At 37.7% G+C, this 18,131-nt stretch overlaps 2 protein-coding genes across 2 annotated transcripts in view; one reads left to right on the forward strand and one right to left on the reverse strand.

The window, feature by feature from the left end:
- The window catches only part of porb (P450 (cytochrome) oxidoreductase b), a 42,305-nt gene extending 35,842 nt beyond the window's left edge, over positions 1-6,463 (reverse strand). Inside the window, exons 1-2 of the mRNA XM_052109656.1 lie at positions 6,423-6,463; positions 3,525-3,714 (exon numbers count right to left, since the gene is read on the reverse strand). Coding sequence (XP_051965616.1) covers positions 3,525-3,700 — 176 coding nt within the window. The 5' untranslated portion in view covers positions 3,701-3,714; positions 6,423-6,463. The remainder of the gene's footprint in view (positions 1-3,524; positions 3,715-6,422) is intronic.
- Positions 6,464-10,691: 4,228 nt separating this feature from the next.
- sbds (SBDS ribosome maturation factor) lies at positions 10,692-16,321 on the forward strand. The gene is made up of 5 exons (XM_052109678.1): positions 10,692-10,897; positions 12,793-12,919; positions 13,163-13,363; positions 14,368-14,532; positions 15,806-16,321. The coding sequence occupies exons 1-5, from the start codon at positions 10,770-10,772 to the stop codon at positions 15,932-15,934; spliced, it is 750 nt and encodes a 249-aa protein (XP_051965638.1). The 5' UTR covers positions 10,692-10,769; the 3' UTR covers positions 15,935-16,321.
- The last annotated feature ends 1,810 nt before the right edge of the window (positions 16,322-18,131 follow it).

The raw sequence follows: 18,131 nt of genomic DNA on the forward strand, positions 1-18,131 counted from the left end.
TAGGAGCCAAGTCTTTGCTTTAGGTCCCAGGTGCTGTATCATTTCCGGCAGTACATCATCGATTCCTGCTGCTTTCCCAGGTTTCAGCATGCTCATTGCAGCTTCAAGTTCTTGTGGGTCGAAAGGCTTGGTGAGTGCTCTGGCTGGTTGTGGGTGGTCCGGTACCGCTGTCCGGCGGTATTCTCCTGTGGGTCTACGCCGGTTTTGGCTGCGACCGTTTGCCACCAGCTGTGCTGCAACTGCATTTGCTGTGACTGTTGTGAGCATAGACGGTGTGGTATGGTCTGCGCCAAGGCGGCGGATTGTGGCCCATGCCTTCCTGCTGTTGTAGGTCATATTGGTGTTTTCTACCAGCTCCTTCCAGGTTTTCCTTCGATCTTCCCCGACTTTGTTCAGCAGTATCTCTCCAAGTTCCATGGTGGTGGGGGAGAAGGGGTCCTCATGGTATGCCCCGTGGTAGGCTTTCAATAGGTCACTAGATGTTTCCGACAGCCCGGAGATGTACTCGGTCTGGCATCCTCTTGGTATATGTTGCCTGGCTGACCTTTTCAGCAAGTCTATAAACATGCTGTAGTTATTGGGGTGTGATGGAATGCAGGGGATGGAGTTTTCAATCTCCTGTTGGAATGGCAGCCAGTCTGCCTTACGCAGATTGAACCTTCTGCGGAAGGGGACGGTTGTTGCTTGGAGAACGGATCGGATGGTTATGGGGATTGGCCGGTGTTGCGTGTGGGGGATAGGTTCCAGGACCTCTTTCAAAACTCTCGGTGTTAGTTCACTGCTCACACACACGAGATCTGGGTTATATCCTCGTTTCCATCTGGCGCTGTGAAAAGATTTTGGCAGTTTCGCGTCGTGGATCAGAGTCAGGTGTTTCGACCTGAGCCAGGTTTCGACTTTGTCTCCGTCTTGATTGTTTGCTTCATAACCCCACCATGTGCTATGGGCATTGAAGTCTCAGATACTGATATGGTATTTCCTCTTGCATCTGTCTGGCAGTTCAGAGTGGAGGAACGGACTTTGGGGGGGTTTATACACTGATGTGATAGAGACGTTCGGGAGCGTATAATAACAAGAATGGAGTCACAGGGTTTCTTTACCACATCCGTGCTAACGTATGGGTGATTAGATGCCGTAAACCACATGTCTCGCACCCGCAATATTTATAATCTAACAGCCAGGACATGTGCAGTGGCTGGTACTTTCACACATTTACCCGCCATGGTCAACAAGAAACACATCCGATTATATTGTGAAGAACGGACGAAAGGAATGCCGGTGATACGCGTGTCTGATTGACTTTTTTCATCTGGGAGCCGTTTGTAAGAATAGTGTTGTCTATGAGAACGCTGCATAGGATCTCAGACTACCTCAGGACGCATATGCAAATAACATGCAATGACATTGGAACTACAGATGAATTGTCATGCGTGTCATAATTCAGTACAGCCACAGAAAAGGTTCTTGAACAAGTTTACCATTTGTATGGAGCAAAATTGTTATGATAATAGTAATAGCCTATGGTAATATATGTTATATTTTATATTCTAAAAAGGGCTGACAAACAATTAAAATATTTAATCGCAATTAATCGCAATATACACGATATATGCAAAATATATAAAATAAACACGAGTGGACAAAAATATGCGTCATCCAGATGTATTTTTCAGTCATCTACAAAAAATCCTACTTCAAGTTGAACAACAAAAACACAAAAAACTCAATTCAAATTAAGAACAAAATATAGCAGTTGTAAGTGTTTTATAACAGGATTTATTGGCTTCTTTTTATGGAGTTTTGATAAACATAATCTTTCCAGGAGCACAGTGGAATTTAATAGCTCTGGTCATGTGACTATTTGCACCACTCATGCAGAAATGTCTGCACTGTCATTTACAATTGACAACTCTGTGAAAAATACATCACCCCTTTAATCCCACTGGTTACAATTGTGACCGGGTGATGATTGTTCATGAGATGCATGACAGTGTAGATTACCTGAAGGGTTCAGCAATGTCTCCAACTTCTGCATTGGCTAGTGCAGTATCAAACAGAGACACTGTGACAGATCCTTGGAGACAGCAGCAGGGTTTCCATTAGCCGGTAATCAGTACCGCCACTCCCTATACGCATATTACTCAGCCTGCGTAAGGTACCAACTCCCTAGGGGGCACCAGACACTCCAACGGCTGCCTTTACTGGCACGTTATACATTATTTAAGGACCCGGTAGCAGTCGCAAAATACCCTACATCACAATTTTCATACCGCGCATCGCTATGCATAGCATATATGTCTGTCACGTGACAAAAGAACGAACAACTCGGGCCAGGTGACTCGAGAGGTAAACTAATCATTTCTGTTTCCTGTGTGAGCAATGCATAACGCATACGGCAGTCACGTGACAAAAAAATTAACGACTCCGACCAAAAGACTTGAAAAGGTCATTTCTACTGTTCTTCTAGTTTCCTGTACAGCGCTTATGCGGATTTCACATAAACAAACGGAGGTTGTGCAATGCGCATGAGTGGCCAACACAAAATGAACAAATCACTCGTTCTTCTGAGTCACATAAAAGATTTGTTCAAAATTAAATAATCGTTCATGAACAACCCATCACTACAGTGCAAGGCAGGTGTTCAAATGGCAGCTGTCTTAACCGCTGCAATCATGTTACAAAGTTCCAAGCTCTATCTGTGCTTTGAAGGCATGTTCTACTGCTGTGCAACTTAAAATGCTTGGCACAGGTATCAGCATAATGTCTCCCACCATCTGTTTCCCGACAGTCAATGCATGTGACATTAGCGCCGTTTGCGCGAATTGACTCGGTTCTCGTAAACTACGGGTTATTTGCGTTAAAAACATTTTTGGCCGTTAAACGAATTTTGTGTTAAGGCGTTCTTTGAATTGCAAATTCTAAAATTAGTTTGTAAGTTAAATTGATATCTTGTAATATTTATTCGTTGAATACAAACGGATATAATGCAGCATTATGAATGGGTTCCTTATAGTCACCTAGCTCAGACAACACTATGATTGGTAGTTTTAAATATCCCTACTTTTTACCAGCAGGTTATATATTACAGAGTGAAAACAACTCATTTCAGACACAACTGTTCATCAATAGACAGTTCTTTCTGAGAAAAAAATAGTTTTTCTTTTTAAGAAGTTTTTATACCAAAATGTCAAATCGCAATGTATATATATTGAATCGGCTGCAAAACATCCTTGTAATATCAAATTGGGAGGTATGTGGCAGTTCCCCACCCTAAAAGCGATTTTGCCTATGATGACAGAAACCTTTTACGATCCCAGAAATTTGTCTGAGATGGCAAAATTCTGTTGCTCATGCCACAGAACATGCAGCGAAAGGATCTCAGTGCTCAACTTCTTTGCCACCGTATAACTCAATCACTGGCGAGTGTAATTTGAACATTTACTAGCCAGTTGCTATTATATAATGTCCTCAACTACTCGTATGGACATATGGATAAATGCCTTGATAACATGTTATGTACTCACGTGGGCTCCAGTTTTTTAAACTCAGGGATGGGCTCGGCTTTCTTTCTGAATATAAACCAGTAGATGACCAGACCAATGATGAGTGAGAAGAGGAAGAGGTCCAGGTTACTGAAGAGTGGATCGTTCTCGTCCATGTGCTCCGTCTGAGTGGAGGGCTCGGGCTGGGTGTCGGCCATAGTTATGAGGAGCACTGTCCGACAGAGAGAACACTTCTGATTAGCACTTGATTCATATAGGAATACTAATACAGTTTTCTAAAAAAATATTCTAGTTGTCCATGCATCAAATTCTTTTTGGAGTACTGTGTAATTTCCCAATCCTTTAAGCACGCATGGGTAATTTGATATCAAGTATATAAAAGTGAAAAACAAAACATTTCTGAGGTAGTCACAAACACACGGTCTCTCATGTTTCAAGTGTTCTGACTTGCTCACATTACACTATAATCACTAGAGATCTATTCAGCCCAAACAGCACTCTCTGCTGACCAAGTCTTGTGACTCTGCATTTACTTAATTGTTCATATATGTTAAAACAATCCAAACATCCATATCTACACAATTTAATTAGAAGAGAATCCCACTGCAATACTTGATGAAACACTGACTGAGATACTTATAACAAGTAGTGAGTGGGGAAAATAGTGCCAGTTATCTGCTGCTTAAAGAACATCCAACTATAGCGCATTCAGAAAATATTCAGAAAATGTTTTTTTTCTTCACATTTTATGTTGCAGCCTTATGCTAAAATGCTTTCAATTATTAATTTTTTTCACATCAATCTATACTCTATACCACATAATGACAAAGCAAAAAACAGATTTTTGTTAACTTTGCAAATTTATTAAAAAGAAACAAAATGTAATATCACATTGATATAAGTATTCAGACCCTTAACTAAATACTTAGTTGAAACACCTTTGGCAGCGCTTACAGCAGGGGTGCCCAATACGTCGATCGCGATCTACCAGTTGATCGCAAAGGCAATGCTGGTAGATCGCACAAAATTTAAATGTATTTCGTTAAATTTTAATACAAATAAATGTTTTTCCATATTTTAGTTTCTGTCTGACTTGCACTTGACGAGTATATTTTGACCAGGTGAAATTTTTGTTTATTCAGTTGCCATGACAACTAGGTTTGCGCCTTCCATGGGCTTCTGAGAACAGAGCGCGAAATTGCGATGCTAGCAGTTTTTGAGGCTAGATACCAGCAGCTAATACCCGGATTATACAAAACTGTCTGATTCAATTCAGTGCAAGTCATCAGAATAAGGTAAATGCCCTGGATATTTTTTTTATATTGTGCTGTAGGTGTTTTGGGTTTAGAGTTAAACTTGAATGATATCAACATTGAACATTATTAATTAATTAAAAGATGAATTCCATGTAGCGATAAATGCAGTAGTCCCAACAAGCATTTTTTTTAAAAACAAAACAATTTTTTTAGTTGGTAGATCGTATTGAGTTGGTCATTTAAAAGTAGATCACGTAAAAAAGTGTGTGCACCTCTGGCTTACAGCATCAAGTCTTTTCGGGTATGATCGGGTACATCTGGATTAGGGGATTTGCTGCCATTCTTCTCTGCAGATCCTCTCAAGCTCTGTCAGGTTGCACATTTTCAGGTCTCTCCAGAGATGTTCGATTGGGTTCAAGTCTGGGCTCTGGCTGAGCCACTCAAGGACAATCACAGAGTTGTCCCAAAGCCACTCTTGCATTGTCTTTCCTTCAATCCTGACCAGTCCCAATCACTAAAAACACCCCCACAGCATGATGCTACCACCATCATGCTTCACTGTTGGGATGGTATTGCGCAGGTGATAACGGTGACTGGTTTTCTCCAGACATGACTCTTGGAATTGCAGCCAAATAGTTAACATTTATTTTCATCAGACCAGATAATCTTGTTTCACACAGTCTGAGAGTCCTTTAGGTGCTTTTTTTATGTCTTGCACCAAGAAGAGGCTTCCGTCTGGCCACTCTGCCATAAAGCCCAGATCAGTGGAGTGTTGCAGTGATGGTTGTCCTTCTGCAAGTTTCTCTCATCTCCACACATGATCTCTGGAGCTCAACCAGAGTGACCATCAGGTTCTTTGTCACCTCTCTTACCAAGGCCCTTCTCCCCCGATTGGCCAGACGGCCAGCTATAGGAAGAGTTCTGGTCGTTCCAAACTTCTTCCATTTAAGAATTATGGAGGCAACTATTCTCTTGGGAACCTTCAATGCTGCCAAAATGTTTTGTAGCCTTCCCCTGATCTGTGCCTCGACACAATCCTGTCTCTGAGCTCTGCAGGCAGTTGCTTTGACCTCATGGCTTGGTTTTTACTGTGATATACATTTTCAGCTGTGTGATCTTATATAGACAGGTGTGTGTCTTTCCAAATCATGTCCAATCAATTGAATTTGCCACAGGTGGACTCAAATCAAAGTGTAGAAACATTTCAAAGATGATCCAGAGAAATGGGATGCACCTGAGCAAATTTCAAGTGTCATAACAAAGGGTCTAAAAATATATTTTTAATACATTTGCAGTTATCAAAAATCTGTTTTTGCTTTGTCATTATGGGGTATGGAGTGTAGATTGATGTGAGGAAAAAACAATATTTAAAGCATTTTAGTATAGGCTGCAACATAACAAAATGTGGAAAAATTAAATAAAATAAGGGATCTGAAAACCTTATGAATGCACTGTATACATGTGATGAAAAGGATTTCGTTTAAACAAGTCAGCCAACCCAAACAAAACCTAAGAACAACTCAATTAGTAAAAAAAATATTTAGCGGTCTCTAAATGAACACGTTATTAAAATATGATAGATAATGTGCTTGTTACTTGTTAGGTTGATATTAACTTCAAAAATATATATTTTAAACAATGAAAGTTTGAGAAAAGTTCTTACCTGCTCACTTGAACACTGACAAGCGATTCACGAGATGCGGAAACCTGACGTCACGGCCTCGTCATACACGTTCGACTAGTCCATTCTGGTGAGGGGGGGTCGTGAAATATTTGTGAATTTCTGTGTCTTTTCATGGGTGAATGAAGTCATATGTATATTTAGCTGTTTGTAATACTCTTGTATATGTATATAACGTGTCTTTATTCTGATTTTGTGATAACACAATGTAAAATAAACTTTTATACAAATATAAATGTACCTGGTCATGCAGTGGACGAATCTACATATGGTTTTGTAATGATTTTGCACATGCAACGTGAAATAATCAATCTCAAAGTGCAACGGGTTAAGGGTGATGGTTATGCAATCATGAGGATAGGACAACATGTATTTTCGTCCCTGAATCTGCAGTAACCTTTCTTCTGTTAAACGACAAGTCTAGGTTACAAAAATATAACAAGGCGAAACAGTACCAGTTCATCAAACTCATCACAAACCGATGGGGCAGGTTATTAAAACTATTTTAAATTCAAATTAACACATTTGGAAAACAGGAACAAAAATTCTGGCTGACATATGTAGACAGGCTTAATAACTATAGGAAATACTCGGAACAGAAAAAAATGAATACAAACAATTATTATGTTAGAAATCAGTTATGCAGGGGCGGATTATGACTAGCAAGGGCACCGGGGCCAAATCTTCTTTTAGGGCAAACATGCAGTTAATAATAAACGTTTTTGTTCGACAGCCCTTTTATACAAAAAATAAAGCTTAACCATATAAAGCCTAACATATGAAATAATAGTCAGAAAATTATATTTTTTAAAACTTGTTTTCTATAAAGTAATGAATTTTTTAGCACATGTTGCTTGAATTCAATAAATACTCATGAAATATCAGTAACAATAAAAAACATAAATTTTACTTTATCAAAGTCAGCAAAGATTTCACGTCAAACCATGAAGGTAGCTATTTTGGAAATTATATTACAAGGATTTCTACTTCCAGAAGAGCATGGAAACTTTCTCCAGGAGACAGTAGACATCTCATATACATCATAGTGATGTAGAGGCTTTAGAAAGTCAGGCCTTAGTTCATGAAAATATTTTTTTTTTTGCATAATTTTGAAGAAAAAGAGCAAAGATTTTCAAAATGGTCTAAATTATAACAAATCAATTCTTAATTTTGTTAAGTACTATTTATTTATTTATTTATTATTCATAAATGTGTATTAATCAATACATTTTTGTTAAAATAGATATATTATTATTGTTTATTTTTAAAATGGTCACTGTTTATTTTTTACTGCTGCTTTTTTGTGTGTCCATCTCTGTTTTCTTTCTCTGGAGCTTGCAAAATAATTCTAGAGCCAGATATTATTATTTGACATTTAAAGGAATATTTCAGTTTCAATACAAGTTAAATTCAATTGACAGCATTTGTGGCATAATGATGATTACTGCCGTCCCTCCTTTTCTTACAGATTACAGGTTACAATGAAAGTGAATGGAGCCAATTTTTGGAGGGTTTATAGGCAGACATTTTATAAAAGCTCTTTCATTGTAAAGTTGTTTAAATTGTCATTTTTACAGTCATTTTAGGATTTGTTGACATTACATCATCATGGCAATGAAGTTGTAAAATTTGCTATAACTTTACACATAAAAGGTTAGAAAATGATTTAATCACACTAAAATCATGTTTACATGCATATTGTTTATGTTTTGTGGCTATACTTTTGAAACAGTGAGTATATTCTTTACTTCCATTAACAGTGTATCCTTCTCCGCATCACTTCAATCATCTTTCCTTACAGATGTCATGCAACTTTCCTGTCCAACTGACATCCTCACTAGCTACAACAAGACCATCTCAAGTGCCTTTGATTTTCATGCTCCTCTTATAAGAAGATGTGTACCCTCCACTCACTCGTCTCCCTGGTACACACATGAATTACAAGCTCTCAAAGCTACAGGATGCCGCCTTGAGCGTCGTTAATGTATATCTGTTCACTTAACCACCTATAATGACCATATACAGGCATACAAATCAGCATTAAATGATGCACACTCATCTTACTTTTCGTCCATTATCAATAACGCTTCTTCTAGACCCAAAACACATTTTTCTACTGTCAATAATCTCATTAACCCGCCTGCGCCCCTCATTTCAGCCTCCAATGAACTCTGTCAGTTATTTCTTCACTCTTTTCAGAATAAAATCAACTCTATTTACAAACATTTCCCTTTTACTGGTCCTCCTGATCCACTTCAGGATTTTCTCACAAACCACCAGATTGGCACTTTTACTGATTTTGCCACCACCGCCCCATCTACAGTATCTGATTTAATTAGCTAATCAAATTCTACTTCCTGCCAGCTTGATCCTGCACCCACTGCCTTGCTTAAACAATGTCTGCCTGTTATCTCAGTGCCTATTTCTCACCTTATCAACAGAATATTTAGTACTGGCTTTGTCCCTCCAGAACTGAAAACTGCGTCTGTCACACTGTTTTAAATAGGTCTAATGGTAAGGAGAAAGTGGTGGCATCTCAGCTTCTCTCCTATTTGGCCACAAACAATCTCTTTGAGTGTTTTCAATCTGGTTTTCATCCTCTACACAGCACTCATCAGAGTTGTTAACAATCTACTGATGGCCTTGAACTCTGGAGCATCACATTCCCGGTCCTTTTAAACATCAGTTCTATTTTTTACACTATCTCTCATAGCATACTCATTGCTAGGCTCTCTGCAATTGGCATCTCAGACACTGCTCTGTCCTGGTTCATTTCTTACCTCTCTGGCCGCCAACACTACATTTCTATTCATCCGTTTAAATCAACTTCTGTTCCTGTTTCTCAAGGTGTCCCCCAGGGTTCTGTACTTGTACAAGCTTTTAGGATATGTTGTGTGGCTTTTAGTACATCTCCTGTAAATGCCCTGTTAGTGGAGATGGGTGAAATTCCACTGACAGTAAGGCATCAACAACTATAAATGGCTTATTGGGTATCATTAAAAGGACATAATGATGTGCATCCCACACAATCTGTGTTTGATGAGTGCTGGGAACAGACACATGGCAGCATCAAGAGCTTAGGATGGACAGGAAATAGAACTGCCCAATCAATGGGTCTTAATCAAATAACATATAGTCACAGTGTGCCATCATCTGTAGATCCAACATGGTTATTTCCTATGACCTGAATTGCAAATCTACAAGACCAAATCAAAGAAAATAAGGACTTAATCAATATATTAAACAAAAATATTATAATATGGTAGACATCTTCACAGATGGATCAAAAACCCAGCCTCTGGAAAAGGAGGAGCAGCTGTGCATATAACAAAATATCAGGTAGCTATTAAAAAGAAAGCACTAGACAATTTAATGGTGTTTACGGTTGAGTTGGTGGCAATTTATTTGACTCTCCAGTGGGTGGAAGAAGTAAGACTTGACAAAGTAGGCATTTGCACAGACTCACTAGCAGCCCTGAAAAGTCTGCAATTTGCACATTCTGACTGTAAACAAGACATATGAAATTTTACAACTCTTGTACATGGAAACATCATTAGTTTTCTATGGGTTCCTGCACATATAGGAGTAGAAGGAAATGAGATTGTGGACAAACTAGCAAAAAACTCATTAAAATGTAATAATGTCAAACTCATAATTCACACGAGCAAATTGGAAGCCAAGACACTTCTTCATAAAGCTGCAAATAATATATGGCAGAGATTTCGGGATGGAGAAATAAAGGGGAGACAATTATATAAGATACAGAAAAATGTGGGTACAGGAGGAGGAACCACATCTTTATTAAGAAGAATAATAATATCAAGAATACGCATAGGTCACATTGGATTAAATGGAAATTTGTACAAAATAAATAAGCACCATAATGGGTTATGCAGTCATTGTGATGAAGTAGAGACAGTTGAACATATTATTCTACATTGCACAGCCTGCAGCAATGAAAGATATTTAAGTTAGATATTGTATATATCAGATTATGTAAACTGATATTGTGTGTGTGTGTGTGTGTGTGTGTATGCGTGTGTTTGTATGTATATATATATATATAAGTAAAAGCTGTCCTTCCGCATCACTGTTCCACACTCCAGTTCAGTTAGTGGCGGTAATTAACCAAAAGCTGGTTTGCCCACCGCTAAAAAAAACAAGAGAGAAGAAGAACACGTCCGTATTTCTTCCAGTCAACTAGGGGGCGCTCAGGCGGTGAGTCGGTCTTATTCCCTCAATATACTGACAGATTTAGCTCTCGATGAAGAGATACAGGAAGAAACAGAGCAGATAAATATCACGTTGACCGAAAGACAATATTGAAAAATGTCAATATTCACACCAACTAACCAAATCAGATTAACAAATGTCGCCGTCGTGAGGATGAAGAAAGGAGGGAAAAGATTTGAAATAGCGTGTTATAAAAACAAAGTGATGAGTTGGAGATCCGGGGCGTGAGTGTTATGAAATGCTACTTACAGGACTTCTAAGTTTTGATGTTCATGTGGTATTTTTATTCTGTTCATTTACCGTTAAAGATAAAGATATACTGTGATTGTTTGAAAGATTGTAATTTAATTGTGTGGCTTTGATTGTTATTGTAGATGGTCAGTCAGTGTGACATTATGGTATTTCATATAATACTACAGTGCTGTGAATAGTAAAGTACAGTTAAGTATTTGCCCCCATCCTGATTTCTTCTGTTTTTGTGTATACCTCATACTAAATTATTTCAAACATTAAACAAAGGCAATCTGAGTAAACACTAAATACAGGTGTTAAATTATAATGTTATTTATTGTAGCAAAATAGTTATCCAATAGCATCCGGGCCTGTGTGAAAATGTATTTGCCCCCTTAGTTACTAAATCTCCAAATCTATGAAACTGCATTCATAATGGGGTTCAGCTGGACTAGACACACACAGGCCTGATTACTGCCAGTCTGGTAAAATCAAATTTACACCTAAATGGAACTTTTTCACCAGCATGACGTTACCTAAAATGTCTCACCCAGAAGCACACTATGCCAAGGCCAATAGAAATTCCAGAAATTATTGAAATACATCAGTCTGGGAAGGGTTAAAAAAGTGATTTCAAAGGCTCTGGGACTGCAAAGAACCACAGTGAGAGCCATTATCTCCAAACAGAGAAAACTTGACACAGTAGTGAACCTTCCCAGAAGTGGCCGACCTTCCAAAATGCCTTCTAGCGCACAGCAATGACTCATCCATTAAGTCACAAAAAAGACAAGGACAACATCCAAGGAACTGTAGGCCTCTCTCGCATCAATATAGGTCACTGTTCATGACTTCAGTATCAGAAAGACGCAGGCCAAAAATGCCATCCATAGAAGAGTGGTGGGGCGAAAGCCACTGCTAACCCAGAAGAACAATAAGGCTCCTCTCAATTTTGCCGAAACACATCTTGATGATCCTCAAATCTTTTGGGAGGATGTTCTGTGGACTAATGAGTCAAAAGTGGAACTGTTTGGAAGACAGGGGTCCCATTACATCTGGCGTAATTCAAACACAGAATTTCACAAAATGAACATCATATCTACTGTCAAGCATGGTGGTGGTAGTGTGTTGTGTCGGGATGCTTTGCTGCTTCAGGGCGACTTGCAATAATTGAAGGAAACATGAATTCTGATCTCAACAGAAAATCCTAAAGGAGAACGTCCGGTCATCAGTCCGTGAGTTGAAGATCAAGAGCAACTGGATTATGCAGCAAGACAATGATCTAAATCATAGGAGTAAGTCCACCTCTGGCTCCAAAGAAGCAAAATGAAAGTTTTGGAGTGGCTACAATTAAATTAAAAAAATAAATAAATGAAAAACTGTATTTTGTGTTTACTTAGGTTGCCATTGTTTCGTTATTTCTCATTTGAAGATCTAAAATAATTTAGTATGAAAAAAATGGAAGAAATCAGGATCAAAGATATCCTTTCCCTTCACTATCCGATCTAACACATCCATTTAATAATAATAAAACGTAAATTTTGTGAAGAATTCAATAGTATTGAATATAGCGAAAAATGTCTATGAAATTTGCGATACAATATTATAAGTGCAATGGAGGGAACTGTGATAATTTCATAATAATCATAATCATATTATCGAAATGGCATTACCACTTATTAAACATCAAAATATAATGATAATTTAGTGGGAGATTAAATCATTACTTTAGTGAAATTAATGAAATGTGAATAAAACCGTTTATTCCTATAGTCTGTTGTCTTACTAAGTTTATAAAGTTTCACAGTTTTATTACTGCAATTTATATTTCTATGTATTTTAAACCAGATGTACTTAATACTTCTTTCTCTTTAAAAAAAATAAAAAATAGTGAGAAAGATCTTGACGAAGTCCTGCAGACGAACACCGTGTTTGTAAATGTGTCTAAGGGGCAAGTGGCAAAGAAAGAGGACCTGAAAGCTTTTGGCACAGAAGACCTGACAGAAATATGCAAACAGGTGAGTTTGCTGTTGTTTACAGGTTTTGTTTGATCCGAATAATCTGAATGAAATGTCCTGACTGTGTGGTGCTTATGAAAAACACCATGAAATGGCATGACAAGTGAAATTTTCATTCCTGTGTTGATGTATTTCCTCCTGAAACAAGTTACTGGGGTGCGACACATTACACGATTAATCATTCCTTTTTTTGTTGTTGAATACAAATCTCTCGATGAACAGGTTGCTTTCGTTCATTTACAGATTTTAGCTAAAGGAGAACTACAGGTATCAGACAAGGAGCGTCAGAGTCAGTTGGAACAGATGTTTCGGGATATCGCAACTATTGTGGCTGAAAAATGTGTCAATCCTGAGACTAAACGGCCCTACACAGTGAACCTCATAGAGAGAGCCATGAAGGATATTCACTACTCCGTTAAAGCACACAAAAGCACTAAACAGCAGGTTTGTAGAATGCTTGATCATCTAAGAATGAAATCTGTGTTTTAATTGTGTGAAAATGTTGCTCTACACATTTGCTTAAAGGGACAGTTCACCCAAAAATGAAAATAATCTCATCATTTACTCACCCTCATGCCATTTCAGATGTATGACTTTTTTTCTTCAGCAGAACACAAATGAAGATTTTTAGAGGAATATTTCAGCTCTGAAGGCCCATACAATGCAAGTGAATGGTGACCAGAACTCAGAAGGTCCAAAAAACACATAAAGGCAGCATAAAAGTAATCCACACGACTCCAGTGTTTAAATCTGTATCTTCAGAAGAGATATTATAGTTGTTGGTGAGAAAAAGATCAATATTTAAGTATTTGACTCTAAATCTCCACCTTTGACCAGTTCCGACCAGTAGGTGGTGATATGCACGAAGAATGCAAATCACCAAAAGATAAGAAGGAAGTGAAAGTGGAGATTTATTGTAAAAAAGGACTTAAATATGAATACGTTTCTCACCCACACCTAACATATCACTTCAGAAGATATGGATTACTTTTATGCTGCATTTATGTGCTTATTGGAGCTTCAAAGTTGGAACTCACTTGCATTGTAAGGACCAACAGAACTGATTTATTTTTCTAAAAGTAATAATTTGTGTTCTGCAAAATAAAGAAAGTCGGGTTGAGTAAATGATGAGAGAATTGTCATTTTTGGGTGAACTATCCCTTTAAGGTCACGCAACAGAAATAAATAATTTATGGTAAAACATAATTAGGTTGTATACAGAAACATTAGTTAACGCAATAGTAGTTAACACAAACTGACAATGAACAATAGGGCATTTATAAGTGAACCGACTCTACAAGATGATTGTGCATTGTTAGTTCAGGAAATCTAATGCATTAACTAATGTTAACGTACAGAACCTTACTGTACAATAGTTCCAACATATTTCACAATGGGGTTGTTCTTGTAGCAGACACTCTAATGAAGGTCAGTGTCGCCCCCTGCAGGCACTTGAGGTCATCAAACAGCTGAAAGAATCCATTCAGATCCAGAGAGCTCATATGCGTGTACGCTTCGTCTTGCCAGCCAAGGATGGGAAAAGACTGAAAGAGAAGCTCAAACCCCTGATAAAGGTGGTGGAGAGTGAAGACTTTGATGATGAGCTTGAGATGGTAAGAGTCTTCAGGATCAATCTATTAATTGATAGATCTTTTAATAACCTTTCTGTTCTTTACAGTCAGTTGTTGATGGAAGACAACAAAAAGGAATATTTTTTCACCCAAAAATCTAAATTCTCATGATTTACTCACCCTCATGCCATCCCAGATGTGTATGACTTTCTTCTTCTGCAGAACACAAATGAAGATTTTTAGAAGAAAATTTCAGCTCCGTTGGTCCATACAATGCAAGTGAATGGTGATCACAACTTTGTTGCTCCAAAATCTACATAAAGGGAGCATAAAAGTAATCTATAAGACTCCAGTGGTTAAATCCATGTGTTCAGAAGTGATATTAGATTAGATTAGATTCAACTTATTCATAGATTCATATGATGGGTGTGGGTGAGAAACATTTCAATACTGTAATTTATCATCATAAATTCTCTCCCTGCCCAGTAGGGGGTGATATGCATTAAGAATATGAATCACCAAAAACATGAAGAAAGTGAAAGAGAAGGAAAGAGGACTTAAATATTGATCTGCTTCTCATGCACACCTATCATATCGCTTCAGAAGATACCGATTTAACCACCAGAGTTGTCTGGAATATTTTTATTTTGCTCTTATGTGGAATTTGGAGCTTCAAACTTTTGGCACCCATTCATTAACATTGTATGGACCTACTGAGCTGAAATATTCTTCCAAAAATCTTCATTTGTGTTCTTCAGAAGAAATTCTCACACATCTGTGATGGGATGAGGGTGAGGAAATGATGAGAGAATTTAAATTTTTGGGTGAACTGTCCCTTTAAATACTTGTGCATGTTTTGAGTTAAAGGCGCCATTTGTGATTTTAGCCGTTCTACATCCACAAGACTGAGCTGTTGAATTAGCCACACCCTCCCTTTCAAGCCCCACACTCCAAAGATACCAAATGAGCTTTATTGAGAACAGAACGGTTGTTTAAAAACATCAGCAGAAAAATAGCGCATTCAACTGACAACTGTTATGAACAATATGGTATAAATATGGCATTACACCTCAATAATTCGCTGCAACTACAACACTATGAGAACGCACAAAATGATTGACAGGCAAATACCGCGGCCCGCGGACACATTTTTGTTTGCCGTTTACAGAGTCTAGAGCGGTCACAGAGGCCGGTGAGATATCTCAGGACACTCACTTCATAATATCTTTAAAGGAGTAGGAACATTTTTTGCATAACTTTCCATGAAAAATCACTTACAGCACCTTTAAGGTAATGTTATTCCCTCTCCTTTTAGGTGTGTCTGATTGATCCGGGCTGCTTCCGTGAGATTGATGAGCTCATCCGCTGTGAGACTAAAGGAAAGGGAGCACTGGAGGTGCTCAGTCTCAAAGATGTGGAAGAAGGAGACGAGAGACTAGAGTAACCTCCTCATCCTCTTCTGTAACTAACACATATTAAACTGTTGCTGATTCATTTAACACGAAGAGCCTTTTATTTTTTAAGTTATATATTATTATGGCCTGTCAACATGTGCAAAAAACTATTGGAGAACCACAGATTATTATTAATAACCGCAATTGCATTAGTATTTCCACAGCTGTTACAGGCTTTAGGGGGAAAAATCCTGACAGATTACATCAAATACAAAGTTCTCGAGGTTTTTATTTTTTGTGAAAATGGAAGTGATGTGGATATATAATAAAAGTGATAATACAAATGTAGTTCTGTAAAAACACATGATTTGTTTGTTTAATCACTGCCTTTAAAAAATATATGGACAGACAAAACTTTAAAAGTTATCTTAAATAATGTGCCAATTAAACAATCAACTACTCAAATACAATTCTCTTTTCGGTTGTGCTCATTCTTAATAAGGATCTGAGTCTCTATTATTAACCACAGAGCTATGCGAAATGTCAAAATGGGCATGGCCATGAAGTTTTATTTATTATTGCAGGGCTTGTGGGTTCGGTGAAATCATGCGTGCAAAGTGCATGCAATATAAGTGGAGACAGCCCATTGATAAAAATTAGCAATACATTAGAAGACAATAGAATTCTAGATGTGTCTTACATTATTTTAACACAGTAGCTTGAATGTCAAGTGTACCTCTATGACACCCTCTTTATAAAGGCATGGAAATGGTTGTGCTTGTCAGGACTAATTGAGGCTCCATTTAATTATAATGTAATTAATCATATTGATCTACTTACAAGCTATCACGGCTAGTATTAACTGTAAATGTCAAGGATATAATTTGATCTTTTATTGTAATTCCAGAGTTTGGACATGCACTTTAATTGTGCCTGCTGGTGGAATCGTTTTTAGCCTTAGTGCTGAGAATAATAGATGTGGTTCTAAGACGTATCAAGCACAATTAAATGAAAAATTAGGCCCACACCCTTAATTTACATAAATTCCCACCCACACCCAGTTGTGTGTTGCACGTGGAATTAATGCTCTCACGATAGTTGGATAAGATGTAATGCACAGAACTGTGCCTAAAGCCACGGTCCCACTACACTTTGAACTCCATTCACTTCCATTTAAACATCTGAACGTGGGAGACTGGAAAAGCAAGCTCATGTGAATACATTTCACATTTTGCTCTGCTGTATCCCAAAAGTCATGTTTGGCTAACTCTGACCTGCGAATTCAGATGGCAAGATGGCATGTGACCAATAGAACAAACATTGCACACCAACCTCTTGGTTCAATACAAAGAATGCATATTTTGAAAACTGCATGTTTTTATTGTTGCAGGAAAGTGAGTGGATAGTACATTTAAACATTTTAAATATATTTTGTGATCATTTTTATTTAAACCAGAAGCCTTCATGTTTAAAAAAGGGCCTTACTGGTAAGCCTTTGATAGTCATTTTAGGCTTTTATTTATACTTAAAAACTTGTATTATAAATCAATAGTTTTTATCCATCAAGACATTTTTTATGTTTCAAAGACATACATTCTTCACAGAGGTAGCACTGAATGTATAAAAAATGCTGTCAAAACCAGTATCGTTGGAAATGAATACTGTTTGAAATATATGTAATATATATAAACACTGGCGGCCAAAAGTTTGGAATAACGTACAGATTTTGCTCTTGTGGAAAGAAATTGGTACTTTAATTCACCAAAGTGTCATTCAACTGATCACAATGTATAGTCAGGACATTAATAATGTGAAAAATTACTACTATAATTAAAAAAAAAAAAAAAAAAAAAAAAAAGAGTTCTCATCAAAAAATCCTCCACGTGCAGCAATGACAGCTTTGTAGATCTTTGACATTCCAGCTGTCAGTTTGTCCAGATACTCAGGTGACCTTTCACCCCACACTTCCTGTAGCACTTGCTATAGATGTGACTGTCTTGTCGGGCACTTCTCAAGCACCTTACAGTCTAGCTGATCCCACAATGCTCAGCAGGGTTAAGATCCGTAACACTCTTTTCCAATTATCTGTTGTCCAATGTCTGTGTTTCTTTGCCCACTCGAACCTTTTCTTTTTGTGTTTCAAAAGTGGATTTTTCTTTGCAATTCTTCCCATAAGGCCTCCTGAGTCTTCTCTTTACTGTAACTGGTGTTGAGCGGGTAGAATTCAATGAAGCTGTCAGCTGAGGA

The sequence above is a fragment of the Xyrauchen texanus genome, chromosome 38 (assembly GCF_025860055.1).
Source record: "Xyrauchen texanus isolate HMW12.3.18 chromosome 38, RBS_HiC_50CHRs, whole genome shotgun sequence".
NCBI lineage: Eukaryota > Metazoa > Chordata > Actinopteri > Cypriniformes > Catostomidae > Xyrauchen > Xyrauchen texanus.

Bases quoted from the DNA above. Each gene is read 5' to 3' on its own strand.
- sbds (XM_052109678.1), top strand. From the start codon at position 10,770: ATGTCAATATTCACACCAACTAACCAAATCAGATTAACAAATGTCGCC. The intron at 10,898-12,792 runs GTGAGTGTTATG...AATAAAAAATAG, and splicing joins ATGAGTTGGAGATCCGGGGC to TGAGAAAGATCTTGACGAAG. The intron at 12,920-13,162 runs GTGAGTTTGCTG...GTTCATTTACAG, and splicing joins TGACAGAAATATGCAAACAG to ATTTTAGCTAAAGGAGAACT.